This window comes from Plectropomus leopardus, chromosome 13 (genome assembly GCF_026936395.1).
Source record: "Plectropomus leopardus strain MGB_pleo_1.0 chromosome 13, ASM2693639v1, whole genome shotgun sequence".
Lineage (NCBI taxonomy): Eukaryota > Metazoa > Chordata > Actinopteri > Perciformes > Serranidae > Plectropomus > Plectropomus leopardus.
Window position 1 is genome coordinate 12,770,473 of NC_142188.1, and position 22,359 is coordinate 12,792,831.

Here is a 22,359-nt window from a genome sequence, read left to right on the forward strand (position 1 = left end):
TATGGCTTTTTGGCTGAGAGGCAGGTTAACTGTAAATAACCTCAAAAACAGCTGGGTATAAGCTGTATACCTGCATATACCCTCCTCTACACTGTTAAATCTGAGAAATTGACTTAACTTTAAAAAAACAAATCTAGTAAAATGACTTCCTTGAAAAATGTAAGTTAATATAACTAATAATTCTAATCAATGTTTACTTTATATCTAATATAGTTTAGCTTATGTTTTCTTCAAATTTAGTTACATTTACTTAATATTGCAAAGTTGTTGCAACTTAAAAATAAACAGTTTGATTAAATCAATCTTTCCAAGTGTTTGCAACTTCTGCAAATCAAGTATACTATGCTATACATCTATATTCTGCTGGTTGCATACTAGTCAGTCATATTTGTATTTTCTTTAACATGTTAAACAAAAAGGTTGTGTCATTTTTAAGTTGCAACAACTTCACAAAATTAAGTAAATACAGCTAAATTGCAAGTAAGCTTAATACTAAGATATAAAATACACAGCAATTAAGATCTGTAGTTATATTTACTTTCCTTTTTCAAGGCAATCAGTTTCATTTCATTACTTTATTTCCACATATGAATATTGAAAATATATATAATAATACATAATAAAAAAAAGAATATGAAGGAGAATTGCCCAAAGCCCCCTCCAGGGGCTTGAAAATGGCACTCTCCAGGCAGCAACTACAAGAAATATCAAGAGAAATCAAATTTTATCAAATATTAAAAGACAAAGACATTACTATGAGAGTGCATCTTCCCACATACACTCACCTGTTTCACAAGGACAGTAAATCTGTCAGGGTCACATTAGCACATTATTTTAAGATAAACTTTTAGATTTTAGTGTATAAAGTGGCACGAAAAGGAAATACTCAAGTAAGGTACTGTAATTAGTTACTCTCCATCCTTGATGTAGTGACGTGGTGGCAAATACAGGCTAACTCAGGGAGAAACAAAATGTTATTTCTAGAATTTCATGATGTTTTCTATGAAATTTCTCTCTATTATTAATATGTATAATTTTATATGAGGAGAGACCAGCAAAGTGGGGAAAATGTGTTTTAAAATGCTGTTTTAGGTGAGTGTAACCTTCACTTCCTCTCTGGCTGTGTGTGTGACTGGTCCTGTGCACACTTGACGACACTGTTGTCGGTGTATGTAGATGGAGCGTAGGGCGGTGGCCGGTGAATGAATGATCAAAGCCTTTTTAAAGGTTTTGGTGGGCGGTGCATGTGCTGTATTTACACGGGGCCGCCCCGCCCTTCGAGCAGGAGATAGAAAAGTGTCTGTGGGCCGGTGGAGGGATGAAATAAGTAAAGGAGATGTGAACAGACAGGCACAACTCCAACAACTCCACCAAACGCACTGTTACACCTCGTCGGCTCCTCTCCTTAGCACCACTCCGCTGTAAGCATCCTCCCTTTTGGACGAGAAGGCATTTTGCGGCGCTGCGTCGGAGCTTCATGGCCGCGACACTCGCGATGAGCGGCGGCGGGCAGGAGGATCCCTTCTATCCGCTGCAGAAGGCGACTCTGCCCGCCGGATTTCCCCTGGAGGACTCGGCGTTGTTCGGCTTGGACTGCAAGATCACAGACACAGACAAGGCTGGACAAAATGACTACACGCAGGTAAATCGACTTTTCACATTAGTGATGTATTTCATTGAATGGGCGTGGCAGATCGGTTGTAGATCCAGGTTGTTGTTTTTTTTTTAATCTGGCCTCCAAATTTCAATCGGCCCAAGCTGCGTGATTATTGCACTATTTGCTGTTTTAAGCAAACAGGCTGCAACCAGCTGGACGTGAAGCCGAGCTGCTCCGCCTGCATTCACCGCATGTTTTCTGTGCCAGCCAGTTGGCCACCAGTTGTTGGTCTCCTCTCCCCCCCTCTCACCATCATACCACGCTGACAACAACTGACTCCAGCCTCGGACAGAAAGCTCCCGGCAACTTTGTCCCCTCAGTTAGCAGGAAACTTGTGCAGCAGAGTGCGATCTAACAGCTGGTAGGATCAGGAGCCTAGAAATAGCAGCCCATCCCCAGACTGCTGCTGCTGCTGCTGCTGCTACTGCTGCAGGGAGGCATGGGTGTTTCCCCATTCCCTTTCATGTTGCTGTTTCATCCTCTGCTGCAGGGCTTCTCTAACTTTTATGCCCGCCTTCAGATTCACAGGAATTAGACCACAAAACAGCATGAACAAGGTATTGTTTGACATGAAGTTGCTCGCTTGGGATGCCAGTATGATAGGCTGCTTCTATATTCTGATCTCATAACTGCAGATGTTCACATTTCCTAATGATTTATTGTGAGAGGTATTATTTCATTTAATTTATTTTGTTAATTAGGACGAGTCACATTAATAAACATTTGTGTAAATGTGGCAGTGTTGGTCAGCTGACTAATTTTCAACTGTGGTCCTTTGGCAAGATGTTTTGAAGTCTATAAAATGATAAAATTCACATGATGAAGACAGCAGGACACCATAAAGACAGAAAAACAAACAAGAATTCTTAAGACAGAACACAAGTCCTACAGAGCAACAAAACAAACAACCAGTACAAAACAACAACACAGCAGCAACAAACAGCAAAATTAGCCACACAGGCAGCGTGAAGCAACAATATCCAGCATTTTAGCACAAACACATTTTAGATGCAATTTCCACGGCCTGATTCTCAACTGTTGGCCTCACAGCTGGTGGGTTTTTGAGTTCAGCCTTGCAGCCAGAGAGGGAATGTGGCAACTGCCTATTGATGACTACTTGATAAATGTTTTAGCGGTGACTGTGCTATCAAACCTTTGTCTTCTCAAAATAGCGCCCCAGAATAGCTTCATGGTGGCTCACGAGGAGCAGGTCCAAGCTGGATACGTTTAATTTCTCCAAAGTGAACTTTAAGACCAAAAGTGTTTCTTGCTGTCTTTTCATCAACACTCATCCACGCTTTCCCATGTGGATATTAGTCACAATACTGCAGCTGTTTGATCACTGCAATATATGACGTATTTCCATATTTAAAGTGTGAATAAATATGACAGATGTCTTTCTGTATCTTCAAATTCCTAATGACCTTTTTTGACATTGTAATCTTGTAACTTTGTCACAAAATGTGTGAAAAGTTTTTAAATCTGGAACTTAAAATAGTTTGATGCCTAACAGGTGCGGTGGGTTTTCAAAGAAGAAAATACACTTAATTCAATTTAACCAAAGTGAAGACCAAAAATGTTTCTTGTTGTCTTTTTTTTCAACAGGCGAAGTGTGAGATGGACAGGTATCTCTCCCCTCAGTCTCTTCCTCTCCCAGCTCATGCAGACAGCCAGCAGAAGTCCCAGAGAGACAGCACGCTGGATCAGTTCTTCACTGGCGATCACGCTGGGGCTCCCTACACCCTCAACATGAATCTTTACCTCCCTGACGCTGCCTACGTGAGGATGGGTTTATGTCAGCAGGTGCGCCCCCCTCAGCACCAGAACCAAACAGGTCTCACCCAGATCAAAACAGAATCGGTCTCCCCGTGTTTCTCCCCCAACATCCAGCTGCACTGCCCCAACACGACACCCACCAGTAGCTGCAGCACATCTGGACATGGCCCTGGCACTATTGCCATGGAAACCTCAGCCATAAACATGACGTTAACAGGGTTACCAGACTTCACTAGTGTTTTTAACCAGTCGGGAGGCAGCCGCGGAGAAGAATCAGTGCCAGAAGTGTTCATCAAACAGGAAATGTCATCTCAGTTTGATCAGCATGCTCTCCACCACCATGACAACAGCGGCTCGCTGTTTCAGCTACTAAACTCCGGCTTGGACCATCACCATGGCAATGGTATGGAGCCGCAGCATCAGCATCATCATCAGCAGATACAACACACTTCCACTTCCACAATCCACACACCTTTCCATGATTTGCCCGTAGCCTCTTCTGCATCTCAACAAGAGCAGACCGCTAAGCCTTCCTACTGCGGCATGGGCGGCAGGGCGTACACACATCCTCACGCTCAGGCGCATCCCCATTTCCTCCAGCAGCAGGTGCCCTACCTTCCGCCCTCTCCGCCAAGCTCGGAGCCCGGCAGCCCTGACAGGCAGAAGGAGCTGCTGCACACCATGTCTCCTCCGCCCTCATATGCAGCCACCATCGCATCCAAGTTGGCAGGTAGCACCCCTGGACTCGGACCCGGCCCGGGACCAGGCAGCTTAGCTTTGCCGCTCACTACAGGTCCCACGCCAGTCCCGGGCCAAGCAGCAGGCCTTCCCCAAGCACCTGCAACAACCCCAGCACCAACCCCAGCTCAGACCACCGTGCCTGCCCGCTACAACCGGAGGAACAACCCCGACTTAGAGAAACGACGGATCCACCACTGTGATTACCCAGGTTAGAGCAATGACACAGGTACACGCTGCATAAACACACTGTATATGCATTCTTGTCACTGTTGAGTGCATGGCTGTGGTCAGATGACTATCCGGTCACCCTTAAAAAAAAACAGCTTTATTTTAAGATGCCCGTGCATTTTTAAAAAATTATATGTTGTGTCGGAATGACTTTCCCAGGCCTATGAGTCACAGTTTGTACTACAGCCATGCAGAGCTCACGCTGCACTGGAATTAAAATATTTTGGCAGAGGAGAACATCAATCACTGCCTTTCAATTAACTGTCTGCTTGAAAAACCTACATTGCATTTATCATCTCACAATGACTCGGGCACTGTCAGCTGGAGCTCTCACACATTGTTGTGGCTTTAAAGTCATCAGCGTTATGATTGTGAAATGAACCTGTGCATTGTTATGTGTGTGGGTGTTTTAATTAGAGAGATGCTCTCCTTGAATCACTTTATATTTTTTTCTGTTGCATACAGTCACACTTTAGATAGTTGGCTCTGATTTCAGTTTTACGATGTGCAGCTACTTGTAGGACATGTAATGTCAACCAGCCTGTGGCAGCGTGTAAAATAGGCTTAAGCGGAGCCTCCTGCAGCGTGTTACCACACGTCCGACTTCTTTCGAGTCAGATGGATCAGATCCATCATATCCGCACGAGGATGCATCCACACTTTAGCCATGAGGGTATTAGTCACACTGTTGCAGCTGTTTGATCGTTGTAATACATGAAATATTTCCTTATTTAAAGTATGAATAAATCTGGAGGATGACTTTCTAAATCATTAAAAGTCCCAATACCTTTATTTTTTGACATTGTAATCTTGATATTGTGCATAACATAATGAGTAAAAGTTTAAGTCATCATGAACTCAAAATATCTCATTTTTTTATGTCAAACCAACAAGTCATTGAACAGAAGTTTTTCAGCGGAAAATTGAAATAGCTTTAGTACCAAATAAGAGTAACTTTTTCACACAGTCTTGTTTACTTAAAAAAAAAAAAAACTTTAACTATATCTCATTCTAAAACAGCTTCTGTTCCTCATTAGTTCACATTTCTTCCACACCACAGCTCAGTTTATGGGGTGAATCCATATCTGACAGATGAATGATTTGAATTAAACCTCCTGTTTGTGTTTATCTCCCTGTCTGTCATCAGGCTGCAAGAAGGTCTACACCAAGTCGTCCCATCTGAAAGCCCACCTCAGGACTCACACGGGTAAGACATTCCTCTAATTAATGCCGCTTTTTTAAAACGGGGGTGGGGGGACAAAAAAATGTCGCTGCCCACGCAGGACTCGTATTTCGGTATCTGCACTGGCACCGTGTTGCTAGGCAGAGTGTTGTGTTCCTGGCATGTGTGTGTAAATGTATCCTACCCCATTCCCATCCTCTGCCCAATATACTATTCCATCAAAACAGGTGGAAGTGACACACTTCTGCCAGGGGGATGACTCTCAGACTATGTGGTCAGCGCGAGACGTACGGTGCCATCTCTCCCCTGGTGCCTGTTCAGACATCGACGTTTAAAATGCTTTAATGTGCTTGTGTGGCTTGTTTCCCCACTATAAATATATACAAGATCCGCGGATACAAAAATATCTTAGATCGTCTTGTTCCTAATATCTCGGCTTCAGCCATCACTGCGTCCCTTTTCTTTCTCTCAATCCTCTCTCACATTTTAGATTTGAACTATTAGTTTTGGATAAGCAAAGTCAACAAACAAGCGCTTAGGTGTTGGGCCCCACCTCACTCCAGCTAACACAACAAAGCTTCTGTTGATATCTACACATTCCTCGCTCATCTGGATACACACACACACACACACACACACACGACTCACTCTCACCACTTTTACGACCCAGAGTTTTGTTCACTTATGATTCTGAGCTGCTTGTTCAGAACATCGCTGTGGGTGTGCGTGCCTCGCATTTCACTTTTGGGAACATGACACGACAATTAGATCTGGCGTCATTCATGCTGCAGGCTGATTGTGGTTATTGCAGTTATCATAGACCACAAGATGAGGACGCAACACGTAAAGAGGGATGTAGCAGCAACTTCCTTATCCTCTCTGCTGCTTTTGTCAGTCTCGCTTAGTTATTTTCTCCCATTTTTATTCCTCCTATCGCTTTCATTCATCTAATCATCCTCTTCTCTGCTTTGTGCAATCCTCCCACCTTCAACCCCTCCTCCCTATTTCTATCTTTGTCTGTAACTCGTTCTACTTCTCTTATTCAGCTGCTTGAATACGCACTCACACACACACACTCACACATACACACACACACACACACACACACACACACACACACACACACACACACACACACACATCCACACATACCTGTCAGTAATCTGTATGAGATGATTCCTAATGCGTTTGGGTCCCCGTGGGAGTTCCCACTCTAATCTCCATCAACATCCATTACCCTGATTGTTTGTGTGTCTGTCTGTGTGTGTGTTTGTCTGTGTGTGTGTGTGTGTGTGTGTGTGTGTGTGTGTGTGTGTGTGTGCGCATGGTTCGTGTGTTTGAGAGAACTGAACACTCCTCCCAGTTCACTCTTTTTTTCTGTCTTTTCTTTGTCTCTCCTCATTGTGTTCAGCTTCAGGTGTGTGTGTGTGTGTGTGTGTGTGAGAGAGAGTGTGTGTCTGTGTGTTATCAAGTTTGGCGGCGATGTGGTTAATTTCGTAACAGGATTGCGGTTGTTGTTTTAGTGATGCTGCAGAACATGCTGTGCTTGTTTAAAGGGGTGGTTCGCCCAAATAGAAAAAAAAATCACACTTTTTCACTTTGCTCTAATGGTATCCAGCAGGCAGATAGTTTGGGTTTTATTGTCCGGGTTTTGAGATCTACATTTTGATTTTTGATTTTGATGCTTCCACCCCAGTTTAATGAGGTTAATGGAATTATATTTATGTGGCATAGAGCTTTGAAATATCACATTTAAACGATTTAACTACCCCCCCCCCCCCCAAAAAAAACTGATGTAATATTAGTCTGAATAAGCCGCATACACAAATTTGTCAACATTTTTCAGGAGTAGTTCCAACGGAAACTTACTAGCGATGTCTGTTGACTATGCAGTTAGGGGGACATTCTTTCTGGAAAAACACACTCTTGTTGAATTAATGTTTGCGATTTGCAGGAGAAGTCTAAATATATTTTACCCTGTTTTTGATTATTAGAAATATGTAAAATTGGTGTTCAAAAGGAGGAGAAGAAGAAGAAGAAGAAGAAAAAACAACCAACCAGACAGCCCAGTTTCCATTAGATTCCATTAAAATCTGCTCATACAGCATTGCGGCTCACATTCAGAACACTCTTTAATCAATTTCACAGACAAGCAAACACATTTGATAACTTGAACTAGGAGTTTATCTCACCCGACCTTTAAAATCCAAATAAAAGGACAAAAAAAGGAGACAAACCAAAGAAAAAAAGGAGAAAATTTTGCTAAGTAAGAATCAAATTCCTTACAAAACTGGCCATATATCTTGAAAGTGAACTTATTGTTTGTCCAGGTTTTACAGCAGGAACCACCCACTAACAACAAAAACAACAACAACAATAATAATAGTAATAATATTAATAGTAACTGAAAGGGTTAGTTTGGATTTTATAAAATGGGGTAATCTAAGATACTAATCCATAGTCAGAGTAATATTTTCACTCCTCTACCTTCCCCAAGAAAGCCCTTTCCAATGGGGAGCTGAAGCCGTTATATTGCTGGTCTAAAGCGGCCTCTTGTTTGTTTGTGCTATTGTGTGACTACATCTTGTCTTAACTTGTGTGGCATCCTTAGCAGTAGTTCAGTTAAGTTTAGTTTATTATTTTATTTAAAAGCAAAACAGTTTGCAATGTTACAAACAAAACATCATACAAAATTTACATTTTGTTGTCCTGGAAAACAGTACGTTGTTCAGCTTCTGTGACAGTTAGAGGAATAAAGCTTATTTGGAAGATTGATACTTCTCAAACAAGACTTGGCTCATTAAGCTGGCAGAGGAGTTTATGTGTAGCAACGTCATCACGCAGAAAGCTTCATCAGGTTTCACATTAAAACGTTTTTAGAATGGCTTGGGAAAAAAGCATTTTGATGCAACCTCAGCCAAAATTTGAATGTACAAATATGAATACAAAAGAAAAACCACTACAGTATTATGTTATATAAAATATAAAATTCTTTAAAAGACAAAAAATAACAGACCCACCCTTTAAGCATTATTTTTTCACCAAACAAAGCTAACCACAGTGACAAAGTTCCATACCTGTGTTTCCTGTAAAGTCTTGTTTTTAGGGTGTAATGTACTCATGTTATTAAATTCCTTTTCCTTTCAAATTCAAATTCACCTGTGCTGTGTTTGGGTGGCAGCAGAAATGTCAGAGGCAGATATCTCAAAACCTGGACCAATAAAACCCAAATCATCTGCATGGCTAGATACTACTGGCTGAATAAATCCTTTAATCCCACCTTTGGGCGACTGAACCTGGGTTGGTGGTTGTGCATCACAGGGTGGACGGTTGGGCCTGAGACAGAGACAGGGCTGCAGGAGACAGGTCACACTAGTTTTCACAAAGTGCCTGTGGCTGCAGCTAAACATTATTGGAATGACAGAGTGACAGAGAGAGACAGACAACATCCGTCAATGAGAAAGGCACAGAGGCAAAGGCAGACAATGCATCGTGTTGGTCGTGGGAAACTTGTGCAGCGTGTGTGCTTGATGAATGCCTGTGACAGCGTTATGACTCTAGCTGGATTTTTTTGTGAAGCCTGTTTTCCCAGTTCCTCCACCCAACTGTGTGAGTCATGTAACGCAGGGAATTTGTGTCTGTTTTAATAATAATCAGTGTCATCAGTTCTTGTAATCACACATTGACACATCTCTGCTGTTTTAGTGCTGGAGCTACTGTTTGCTTTTTGTTTTTTCGCAGAGAACAGCTGCACTGACTCAGATTTTCTCTTTACTCCCGTCCTGCAGGTGAGAAGCCGTACAGGTGCACGTGGGACAGCTGTGACTGGCGTTTTGCTCGATCTGATGAGCTGACACGTCATTTCCGGAAGCACACGGGCGCCAAACCCTTCCAGTGCGCCGTCTGCTCGCGCTCCTTCTCCCGATCCGACCACCTCGCCCTGCACATGAAGAGACACCAGAACTAGCAGCGTTTGCACACACAAACACTACAAATACACAAGCACTATCTTGACACACATAAAGCACTCACTCCATCTCCCACAACAACGTTACAAGCTGCCTGACGACACCACAGCTGCTCCTGGTGCTGCTATCCGGTACGATAGCCTAACAAACGTGTTGCTCTTAACTCAGAGTGGGACATCTCGGAGGTTGTAAAGTACAAAAGATAACGGCCAGATGAAGTTTCTGGTCTCTTAACCTCCGCGTATAAATTTCTTTGGATGAATACAAAGAAGAAAAATAACAAAAAGAAAAATGGTAGCTCCAAAATGTGTCTCCAGTCCATTTGGACTATTTTGTGCGACTGGAATGAAAGCACTTACAACTCAAAACTTGTACATCTTTTATTTCTGTCCTAACATAGAACAGGCTTCATCTTTTTCTTTTTATAAAGGAGAAGCTGTTGTTTGCAAAACTAGTCAAGCCAAATCTTTGTTTACTCCTTGGTTTGTTAGTTTGTTCATATAACTGGAATATCCAGGTTTGATTTTTTTTTTTTTTACCAAATCCTTCGGTTTGCACTAATTGGTAATCTACGTCTACATCTCATTCACCACTGGAACAATCATTATCACCACTGGACTGAATCTCTGTGAACGCTACACAAATCATTGCTGTTCAGATATTAAAAATTGAAGGCATTTATACTCTGGAGAGAGGAGAGATCGTGCGGGGGAAAAATGAGGGAGGGGTGGAGATGAAGAGATAGAAAGATTTTTGTTTTTAGAGAGAGAGGAGAGACGGAGAAACAGAGGAAGGTGGATGGTTGCTAAAGAGCAGCAATTAGGTGATGAATTATTTATGTCGTCTTTTCCAACCAGAGAAATGTAACCCGTAGACATTTACCAGAATTCATCAGTTAAAACAGATTTGACTGTATTTGATGCACAAGCTTGAATTAAGCGTCGTTAAAATCCATTTACTGTACATCATGTACTGTCTCATCCAGCCTGTTTTAATCTTTCAGATGTTTTAACCAAAGTATCACCTTCATCGTCGACACCTTATTAAGTGCCTCCTTCTCTGATTTTTGTGTTTGTGCTCAGTGGTAGCAGAGCTGTGATCAATGTAGACAGTCCTTTTAAACACACATGGTGCTGTTTATTTTTATTTCTTAATCTATTGAAATCTTGAGGAAAAAAAATCTTTTCAAAATTACAAGGTTTACCCATCATTCATTGTGATTTAACAGCTCGGCTCAGGCCACTTCACAGACATCCTTTTTTTAAATTGAACCAACAGTCAGTCTTTTCTCTGAGAGTTTTCCCGCTCTGACTCTGTACACAACTAACTTGCGATTTGGCTCTATCACTCAATCGAAACATGGACGTATGTTTTGTTTATAGAAAAGTCACATTTTTTCAAGTCTTTCTTTAAACTACATGGCCATATATGTGCATTGCAAGAGTTATTGGTTGCTGCAAGTGTCCCTCGAGAGATAACTGCTTAAAAACAACAAAGATTTTGTCCCCCATCTCATTGAATCAGTCTAAGAACAGATCTCGTTACATCTGAGTCAGTTTGGACAAGAGGAACAACTGCATCCATCAAAAACTTTAATGTAGGGTGAGATGGAGGATGATTATGAAAAGATTGTGCCAAATCTACTCTGAATTTTGACATTTCATATAGATTGGGATTTTACTTTGTTGTATTAATGGTTAGGGCATGTTGCTTCAATAGTGGGGCATGACAGCTCAGTTGCCAAAAGGAAATGTTTCCATTATACGTTCATGCAAACCACAAATATGTTTCATTTGCATGTTTCATGCTTGTCATATCAATGTCTCTAAAGTGACAGAATATATAAGCTGACTATTGCGATAAGGAGGCAGAGTGGAAGGTGGATAGTCACCTAGGCGAGACGCCCACTAAGCTTTAGACCACCGTTTGAAACCATCAACACCAGTTGTTTTTTGGTGACCCACCATTGTTTTTGGCACAGAATCTCCTTATTTTTGGCGGCAAACTGCAGCATTATCAGCCATGTTTGAGCTACTGAATCTGGGTATTTTTCACTGATACAACTCAGAGTTTCCCAGTGGCATTTGAGCCGCCAGACCTGGGTGTTTTCACCGACCCGTGCCTGCTTTTTCAGTGGCTTCTATCCATGTCCATGTGATTTTTTTTTGTGCCTAAATCTAACCACACCTTCACCACAGCGTTGTTGAGAAAAGTTTCAACGTATCCACTACATATTAATGTATAAATATAATGTGTCTGTTTGCAAAAACATACAATGCAAACATTTTTATGTCAGCTGGGTTGAGAAAGGTTTTCATTTTTGTGGTATTGCAACAGAATTGGCAACTCACCAATTTATTTCTCTCAACAATGTGTTGGTTTATGCGTCATCATCCTGCAAATGCTGAACTCAGATCCAAATAAGTAAAAGTGACTTTGTTCTTAAGGAGGGACAGTTTCTCCCCGTCTTACCCTATATATGCACAAGAGCATTGATTCAAAGCAGACTTGAAAAAATGTGACCCTGTCCTTAAAAATACTCTCAAATGTCCGTTTTGATGTTGTGATTGAGCCTTCGCCTATAACTGTATTTGTTCATTCACTGCAGGTAGCATAAAGATAATATAGCACTGTAATGTATCATGGTAAATCTGACTATTTATTTGATTGTGTAGAAGTGGGGGTTGTATCAGATCAACCATGTTTCTCCCCAGCAAAAATGCCTTAATGTAAATATATGCACTGTAAATAACTATTGATTCTTGTTTTTTTGTTTTTTCCTCTTTTGTTATTATTTTGTAAACAAAAGGGCAAAAAGAGGAAAATGCCCTGCATCCAAAAATATTTGAGCCTTTTTGTTTTTCTTTTGGTTTTGTTTTTCTTGTCAAAGATTTTTTGATGCCATTGTTTTATATATTGTCCTTCCAACAACTTATTTTGTAGATTTGTTTTCTTCCTAGGTAAACGTTCCAAAGACAAAAGTTGTTTTTTTTCTTCAACTGAGTGAAACCGATCCTAATAAAGTCAACTGACACTTTTACAGACGGGCTCTTGTGCTGAAATTTATGGGGAGATTTCTTCTTTTACCTGCTAAAAAAGGGGGGATTTCAGGGCTTAGTTGTGGCAAAGTATGTGGTGCATCTATTTTTTGTAGTCCATGAGGTTTTTATTAAAGAAATTTTTTCTGAAGAATAAGCCATGCTGTGCAGATAGAGAGTGTGTGGTGCATTAAAACAAGCCCAGTCAGGGCCTAAATGAAACAAATGAGACATAACAACTATAATCTCTTAAAATCTAAACATGTTTCTATGAAAGTGCTGATCCGCTGTGTCTGGGTTTTTACTGCGGATATGCTTAAAAGTTTCAGCAAAAAGGGAGAGAAGATGTGGAGGAGAGGCAAAGTGTTCTCATCCAGGACCTGCAAGTAACCTGCAGCACCCTTGCTGATCAATAAACAATAGTTCTTTGATGTCTCAGCAAGAGACAATGAACAAGAAAATAAATTTGACCACCACTCAGGGACCGGAGGGGAATCCCACTGCATCGAAATGGACGTACAAACATGCGCACACACACACACCATATGTTCTTGATTTAAGTCATAAATGTGACCCAGGGTCTGTGTTGTAATCTACCTCAGATGTCAGAGAAAAGGGAGGTGGAGGGGAGAGAGTGAAAGAAGTGAAATGCAGAACAATCTAAACAAAAGAATCTCTGGGGGGACCCAATCAACCACTTCCGTCCTCCTACATCTCCTCTCCTCCTCCGCTCTTCTGATTTAATTTCATTTTCTCTCCCTCTCTTTGTCTTTCCATGCACCGTATCCCCCTCTCCTCCCTGGTGGAAAGTATTGTATGAAAGTCCAGGGGCGCAGCTCCTCGGGTCAGAGTGGAGACTGTTCTCATAACCTGCTCCGCTCCTCATCTTTTCCCCCTTTTCTTTAATCACACACCTCGTCTCCCTTCAGTCCCCTCTGCTCCATCTTTCTCTCCACCTAAAACTCAAGAGGGGATTTTTTTGATTTCAGTCTTTTTCTTATCTTGATTCCCTCTCTTCCCTCAACTTTTCCAAATTATACTGAATATATAAAAGTGTCGGCTTGCAGGTGTATTTCTGAGTGTGAGAATATTAAAAAGTTAGGATGAATGTCAAACACACACACACACACACACACACACACACACACACACAGTGGTGATGAGTGAGTGGGAGCTACCGGTTCATGTTTTGGATCAACTAAATTAATGTCACACATCTGGAAGAAGGCTCCTGCCTGCTCCACCCTCTGCTGTGCTGCGTTGGTGTGATTCCCAGTTTCCCTTTGTATCTGTGTGTGTGTGTATGTAGGTATAATGTTTCCAGTGCTCCTCTCTTGGAACAGACCACCCACTCGGAAGACCAATAGAAGGACTACGGGGAGCCCGGATAGACACACACACACACACACACACACACACACACACACACACACACACACACACACACACACACACACACACACACACACATAGTCAACATAGTCAACATAGTCCAAAGTCAACCATTCCTAATATTCTCAGAATAGAACATGTTGTTATCAGAGATTCAAGAGATACCAGAACAGCTGACATGCTATCAAAAAGTTAAAAAGATAATATCAGAAATCAAGGAGGGTTTCACTCCAAGACGCTACGTTCATTTCCAAAAATGTAGCCTCAGGTGAACCGTTTGGTAGTTAGAAATTGAGAGAGGTTTGAAACCAAATATGAGAGCCTCATGGTGGCTGCTGATACAGATATATTTTATCTCTATATGGGAGAGGACTGTACCTTTAACTCTTTGAAACTTCAGCAAATTGGCTCAATTTCTTTGAAAAACTTGGGAAGGTGGCAATTAGCAACTAAAAAAGAGATATGTAAAAAGTAAAAGAAAATTACATGAAATGAGTAAAAAAAAAAGTGCCTACATTTTTTAAATAGTTTGGTAATAAAATTTTAAGTATGTAATTATGATAATTGTATAGTTTTTATGTAGATTTCCCCTGGACATTTTTCCCTAGTTTTTTAAAAAAAAAAAATTGTAAATCTATTAATTTGTTAAACATTTCTTACAAAGTTGCTCGATGCTTTTTTTCCCCCCTTGCTTTTTTAATTGCACCAGTTTTCTCAGGGTTCAGAGATTAAAATACCTGTACAAGGTGTTCGAAAGCAACACTAGAAGAGTGAGATTGCTCCAGGTCTCAAAGGGTTAAGTCCTCCATTGAGAACATGCTATAGGGGAGTTGCTCAAACACTGCAGCAACATCTGAACCAGTGACATCCAGTGACATCCAGTGACATTTGGGTGGGGTGGGGGTGGGGGGTGTTGGCAGTTCAATGTCTGTTTTGGACTTCATCACCACTGAACCGCGACTTTAACTTGAACTTTTTGACTCAAAATATTTAAAACATTCCCCCAAGCACAAAGATAAAAACGTATGTTATTTAAAAAGTGTGCCGATAGTGTCACAGTCCCAGTTTAAGGGGAGTAACAAAGGAAGAAATTAAGTTTAAATACACATTTCAAGTTCAATAAATCAAATAAAGGAAAAACAAAAAGGAAAAGTTGTGAGAGGAGACTCGTGCTCCTGCAGAGACGGCTGGCTGAGGAAGGGTGCTGCTGAGTGAAGCAAACTCAGGCAATCAGAGCAGGTGCCACACATCAGCAATCAGGGCTGCAGGCAGGGCTGCACCCTCAGCTGCAGCACATCAGAACAGACAGACGTGTGTACAAACAGATCTGGGATCCGTGAGTATTTTGTCACTTGAATTTGTTTGTACTCTGAGAACAAATTCAGCACTGACTCAGACCATGTGTATGCACAAATGATAAAGGTTTTGGCTGTCTTGGAAAATATAAACCCCTTTTAACTAAATGCATAAGATAACAAAACTAGATTAATTTAAAAAAGACAACAATATTTAAAACTGTTAATTTACTAATGCGTCGGCCACATGTATTAAATATCTGTGAGTGTCCCAGCCTTTCATCCTTATTACTTGTTATAATGAAAATATATAGTAAAATAACTTGAGTGTCCCAGCCTTTCATTAGAGAGTCCATAATGAAATGTAACATTTTTGACATTGTTTTTATTGACTTGGTATAATGATCAGCTACTCCCGTCAGTTTCTAGTGTCGTGTATGTTGAGTGCGCACATGTCAAGGATCCAAATTCTTAACCATAACAAAATTCTTAACAAAATTCTTACAATAACATAACAATAAAAAAACACTTTGGTTAATTTGCGGGGACAGCAGAGACCCCAAGATCACTTACTTTGTAGTTTGATTGATTGCAAATTTGTTTGATATTATGCATCATTAAACCAATTACATAGTAAAATAAAGAGGACCTTAAGGTCTGAAGATTTTAACCTTATCATAATACATATCTTATTATGGAGGGCCCGCGAGTCAAAATCTAATTTTACTGTATCCCCTCAATGAATCACGGCCATAACTGATGCTACATGTGATTTCTTTACTCTAAGACAGCTTTCTGTTTGGGAGACAATTAAAGCAACCTTGATCTTCTTGATTGTTTCGAAACCCACAGAAGTTTATTGTAAATATTAATGGAGATCCCAACATTTTAATGAATGCCAAATACGTCAGGATGAATTTAGAGTCTTGGCCTTTAATATTTTACTCAGAGTAAACATCACATATATGATACAGCGTGATACACATAGTGGAATAAGGGGAATTTTTTTTCTTCATTAAAGCAACTTTCAGTGATGGGAAAAGAAAGTGGGGCTGTATGTTATGGAGTACTTTTATTATTTCAGTTGATAATATTCTGGTTCATATTTCCTTCTATGTTTGTGTTGAAGTTACCACAAAGTAAATCTTCAGTGGGTCAGGTTGTATTCCCGGTGTACTGCTTGGTTTGTGGGGCTCAAGGCAATCAAAAGAGGAAGCTGGCTGGTGTATTCTGCCGTGTGCTGTGTACGTAATGAGCAAAACAACAGGATATACAGTATGTACACAATGCGAAGAGAATAGGAGGGAGGTATCCTAGATTAGTTGCCAGAAGAAAAAGTTGGCATTGTACATTTCCGCAAACCCTGTAAACACTAGATTTGTACATGTCATATATATCATATTAACATTTCTTAAGTGATGTAATATATGAGCTGACTGTCATTCGGAGGTGGAGGGAGCAGTGGCAGGCGTGCCACCTAGGCACTTCGTTTTATAGCATTTTTAGAGACTTTTTTATAGCTTTTTTAAAGGTGTTTTTTTGACAACCAGTTAGTGTGTTTTTATGTTTCAACGAGACATTGCTGCATTTTTGCTGGCATTGTGTGTTTTGTTTGTTACAAAGACATTGCCGTGTCTCCTGTCGGGATTGTGCCATCAAAACTGGGTGTTTTACACCTAAACATGATATTTGCCAACCGTAACCATATGTTTTGTGCCTAAAATAAACCACACATTAACCAAACAGAAACATAAAATGTCAAAATTTATTCAGGTAATTGGGTTGCTTTGTTCTAGACGTATATATGCGCCATATTTTTAATTTTTTTTTCATGTATTTTTTTTATCAAGTGTCTTACTCATTGATGACAGTTTCTCCAGTTGGAAAAATAACAGAGTAAATAAAAGCTTTGTGTGCAGCATGAAGAAATGTAATTCTCAGGTTGTACAATAAAGGGAAATTGCAATTCAGTCTTATTATCAGGCTTATCATGGGGGAATTAGCACTACCTCCCTATGATTGACATCATTCAGTGGAGATGACAGCTGATAATAAATAATCAGCATTGCTTCACCGATCATACAGCAAATCAAACAGGGTCAGCAGGCAACTAAAATACGCTTTCGGCAAAGTAGTTATTTTGTAATCTCTCATTTTAAAATGAAATACTTGAAATAATAACTCAGACAGCAAAATATTCCTAAGCGGTTTCAGCTGCTGCTCTGAAGGGTGAAGTCTTGTTTTATTCACAATCACAAGCTGTTTTAATAATTTACTTTTTCGAGTTCAAATTCTTTATCACTGTGTGCCTCACCATGTGAAACACAACAGTGAAGTGTCAGTTGTCAAGGAGTTTTAACATCACTCTGCAGTGACTAAAAAGAAAAAGATGACAAATCCTATAAACCAGCGTAATAGTCTTTGACACAGTACCTGATAAAGCCAACAACTGAACTATTTAGTTGCACAAATATGACAGCCTTGAGCCACCCAAAGCAACAGCGCAGTTATTCCTTGGGTAGGTTTCTCTGCATGTAAAGTGGGTTCAAAGGACAAACCCATTAGGCTTACCTCCATATCAGGCAAATATCTTTGCACCTGCTAAACACTTAGGGTGACACCCTGCATGGGGCTTCAGAGGATACAAGAAAACCCTTTTGCTTTCACATTTGAAGTGGGGAAGTGGAGGCCTTTTTGTGAGTTCTTATCATGATTCGTGAAAAGGGTCCACAGGCTGTTTTATCGTTCACATACATGCACTTATTCAAAGCTGTTTGCTCACCACTAACTCCTTAAGTATTGCACTGTTCTGAACGCCTCCCTGACCAAACAGCTGATAGTTTGCTCTTGTCTTTTCACATGTTTTATGGTTTCATAGATTAGGGGCGATGAAGCACCTGTGGTTGCTGTTCAGTTAGTCATCTGGTCTTATAACTGGAAGCTCATGCGCTCAGTTCAGCATGACAGTGAGTTGTATATGTGACACTCAGTTGCTTAAATAACTAATTACAAATTAAGACTGAATGTAGCCCTCTACTGCATGAATTAGGTTTTTACAGTGAGTCAAGGAATATTTCATCCTTTTTTAAAGAAGATTTGAGTCTTCTGATAATGAAAATAGAAAACATATGCATTGGAAAAGCTGTATCAGAACATAAATATGGTCCTTTTATGGTCCCTATTTTCTTTATGTATTAATTGTTTGTTTTCTCCAAAAATATATGCCATGGACCCCTTTTCATTTTGCATTTTTTATTCCATGCTTTGGATCATGAAACAAAGGGGTGGGTTACTAAATCCAAACTGCTCTAAACTAAAATGAGAGCACTGTTGTTCAAAAAAAGAGAGTTCTCTTTCTATATGAATTAGACATTCATTAATTCATGTATACAAATGGTCACTCTCTTCCAAGATATGGACAATTTTTGTTTTGAAATGACAGTCCACAAACTAATGGGTGATGTTATTGTAGCTATGTCTATTATTTATACAGTCTTTGGTTTTGACCCATGGTTTGTTTGTTTTTCTAGTGCAATGCATGCAAATTTAGGATGCAACAGACCAGCAGAGAAGAGGACAGAGGTATGTAAGGCCTACTGCTCAAAAATCAGTGACATTACCGCCACAACATCCCACCTTATCCGTCACTACAAAACCCCAAAATAAAGTACATTAATGTGTCTTTTAGCTACCTTATTGACAGATCATCAGAATATCATATGACGTGAACTGGGACTTGTTATCTGAGCAATGACTTGACTTGTCTAGTTTGACTTTAAGCAGACTTGCTTGACTCATCACAGTGACATTGGACTTGCGTGAGACTTGCAGGTCAAATTTTAGACTTGCTTTAAGATTTTTTTTCAACCTCTGGTTCAAGTTTAAAAAATATGATAATTTTATATAATAATCATGTCTATCTTTGAACGTGAAACTGTCTGGTACACAAAATTACACCTCAGGAAAATATATAACATGAGATCTTGAAACCATCAATTATGCTTATTTAATGCACGTGTGTATTTTTTCCCAACAAGTTGTCTTGATTTAAAAGTGTTTAATAGTCTAATTGATCTCGACCTTTTCAGGCAAAGTGCCACATGAGGCTCTGCTTCATCCTTCAAAGTATGTTCCCACCACAAAATGCCACATTACACCCACTTCAGCTCCTCCTGTGAGTAATCAGAAACATGTCATCAGATGTTTCAGTGTGTAAAGCATCAAATATGTATTATGGGAGAGTGTGAGACTTTCTGTTGACTGAGGGAAATGATATGCAGTAGAGGGTCATTGACTTGTCTGAATAATACTGATGAGTTGAACCTGGTGTTTAACCACCTGATTGTACTTTGTGTTATTCTAGGAATTAATTTGGTCTGTTTCAATGTAAATCTTCATGGGGGAACCTTTAGTTCTTGTCATAACAAAAAACCATGTTACAGACACTTATAAAACACAATAGTGCCTTTGTTAAGTTGTTTTGTTATAACTGATTGCTCATTCTTTGGAAGACAAATTCCAAAATTTAAAGTCCCAGCGAGACTGGACTGTTGAGACTATCTGACATTCCTTGATGTATTTATTCAATTGAAACATTCTGCTCAGGCAGGACATAAATTAGGCATTATTCACAATTATGCAGCAGTGGAGAACAGAGGTAGTTATGTTACAGGAGACGTGGAGGGTCAGGACTTAAGAAAAATGTGATGGTTTTATTGCTGGGAGTCTTTAATTCTCTCCAGAAATGATCCATTATTTTCCAGGAAGTAGACAGTAAGGATGTATTGATATAAAAAAATATATATAGAAATATATCTAAAAATAAAATAAAATAAAAATAAATCAATACACTCAAAAGATGATTTGGAAAAGGTCTCTTATTTGATTTCATTGCGATTTTAAAGTCACTTATTTAACCAACATCTACATGCATGAGTTCTTATTAAATTTCTTCAGAAGTCATTGTTGACTCAAACTGGTCACTCAGGTTTTTGCTTTAATGAACACTAATGTAACTGGGACAAGAATCATTTTCAAGTTTCTAACCTCCCTGAAGGAAGTTTGGTTTGCAGCCAGGAGCTAAACACCCAGAAATCACCTGATATCAATTTGGCAATCAAGCATCATGTTGTGACATGTTCCCCCAGTTTCTGTGAGGGTTTCCCTCCAGTTTCGCCCCAGTTTGCACAGATTATACAGTAACCACCTCACATTAACTAATTTGTGAGATTGGGTTATATTAATTTAAAAAATGAAATTAAACAAATGACTTCATTTTAACTCTGACTGCATGTTGTCATATTTGTGTTATAGCCCCATGAAAAGCAATGCAAAGGAGTTTTTACTGTTGAATCCAGGCTTTTCCGCTACCTTGGTGGCAGGTGTAGCTCAGAGAGAGACTGATGGTTCTTTCTGGTCCGCATGTTGAATTATCCTTGAGCAAGACACTGAACCCTCAGAGTGCTCCTGATGCCACTGGTGTGTGTGTAGCTTGTGCAGCACCTTTGTAGCCACCATTGGCCACCAGTGTATGAATGTGTGTGTGAATGGGTGAATCTGACATGTAGTGTAAAGATACTTTGAGTCAAAGATGCTATACAAATATGCTGTACTTTATTTTCATTATGAGCTGTGCTTGGGCAGAGCAACTGAATTTTGTTTCTCATACCTGAATAATGACAATAAAGGTATTCTCATTATGATTTTAACGGCAGATTTTAGCCAGAGAATATCAGCAAAAGTCCTTTGACTGTTGTGACCTATGTTATCAACAATTTCTTCCTGCAAGAAACACATAAGCACCTCCATTTCACAGGAAAATGTAATTATTGTGGCCAGATATAGCTCACATTATTTTTGGGGATTGCAACAACAATTAAGATGACAAATGTGATGATAATAGTGATTTAACTTGTTGTTTCATAACTGTGCAATGTATTGCCACTTGTTCTATTGATCATTTGTACCCCTTGGAATAATATTATTTATATAGGCTACATAACTTTTTTTTCTCGGTGTGTGTGTGTGTGTGTGTGTGTGTGTGTGTGTGTGTGTGTGTGTGTGTGTGTGTGTGTGTGTTTATAAATCCTTAGCCAGCCAACTGACTGACAACATGTTGTGATTTTTGTGTTGTATTTTCAGATCTGTCCTGGAAGATACATTCATACACTGTTACAAAGGGCCTGTCCAGTATACTCCCATGATCATGCCAGTTTGCCCAAATGGGTGGACAACTTTTAAGTCAATGTGTCATGCAGGCAGTTAAACACGTTAAAATTACTTACATTAAAAGGGACTGGCAGCACACACCGGCAGACATGCAGTCTCTTGTTCCTTAAGGATAATCACATAATTCTCTATCTGAATAGATGTTACATAATGAAAAGAAGTTCCTATTGCTTGCCCTAACCTGTCCTGCAAATACTGCCCTGTGTAATAATATTCATGTGTTCGTGAGTACTGTACACACACGTCAAACAGGTTGTAAAGTTTTGTGGGTGGACAACCATGCCAGATCTGCTTCATGAAAATAATCAGCCCTCTCTTCCCCTTTTCATTACCTCCCCCCTCCCTCCTCCTTTCTTCCGATGAGATAAAACATTATCCCATTATATGACGAAGGCCTCTCTCATGCCTGAATCCCCCTGCTGCAGCCAAAATATCCCCTAACACCTACACACATTCACTGAACACATGCTTGAAACATACACACACACACACGCGCACACACACACACACACACACACACACACACACACACACACACACACACACACACACACACACACACACACACACGTAAGGAGGCGAAGAATCACACATCCCCTACCTCTCAGCCCCCTCCTCCCTCCCCTTTTCTCTCCCTCTTTCTTCTTCGGCAGCTGCACGTCATTTTAACTGCTCTCTATGAAACCTGGTATTCATAACTGCTGCTCATGATTCCACCCTCGAGTCCCACTAACATCATAATGGTAATAGTTTAATCTGTATGGTCTTGACCCTGTCCTGTTGTTTAGACGTGACCTGAGTGGGAGACAAGAGGCTCCCTCAGCGCATGCAACACACACACACACACACACAC

At 40.1% G+C, this 22,359-nt stretch overlaps 1 protein-coding gene and 1 long non-coding RNA gene across 2 annotated transcripts; both read left to right on the forward strand.

Moving 5' to 3' along the window:
* The first annotated feature begins 1,269 nt into the window (after positions 1 to 1,269).
* klf5a (Kruppel like factor 5a) lies at positions 1,270 to 12,593 on the forward strand. The gene is made up of 4 exons (XM_042502739.2): positions 1,270 to 1,642; positions 3,263 to 4,382; positions 5,550 to 5,609; positions 9,374 to 12,593. The coding sequence occupies exons 1-4, from the start codon at positions 1,478 to 1,480 to the stop codon at positions 9,550 to 9,552; spliced, it is 1,524 nt and encodes a 507-aa protein (XP_042358673.1). The 5' UTR covers positions 1,270 to 1,477; the 3' UTR covers positions 9,553 to 12,593.
* Positions 12,594 to 14,980: 2,387 nt separating this feature from the next.
* Positions 14,981 to 21,688, forward strand: LOC121954364 (uncharacterized). Its single transcript, XR_006106569.2, has 4 exons — positions 14,981 to 15,319; positions 18,809 to 18,860; positions 19,367 to 19,452; positions 21,420 to 21,688. It is a non-coding gene; the product is annotated as an uncharacterized LOC121954364 (long non-coding RNA).
* Positions 21,689 to 22,359: the final 671 nt, after the last annotated feature.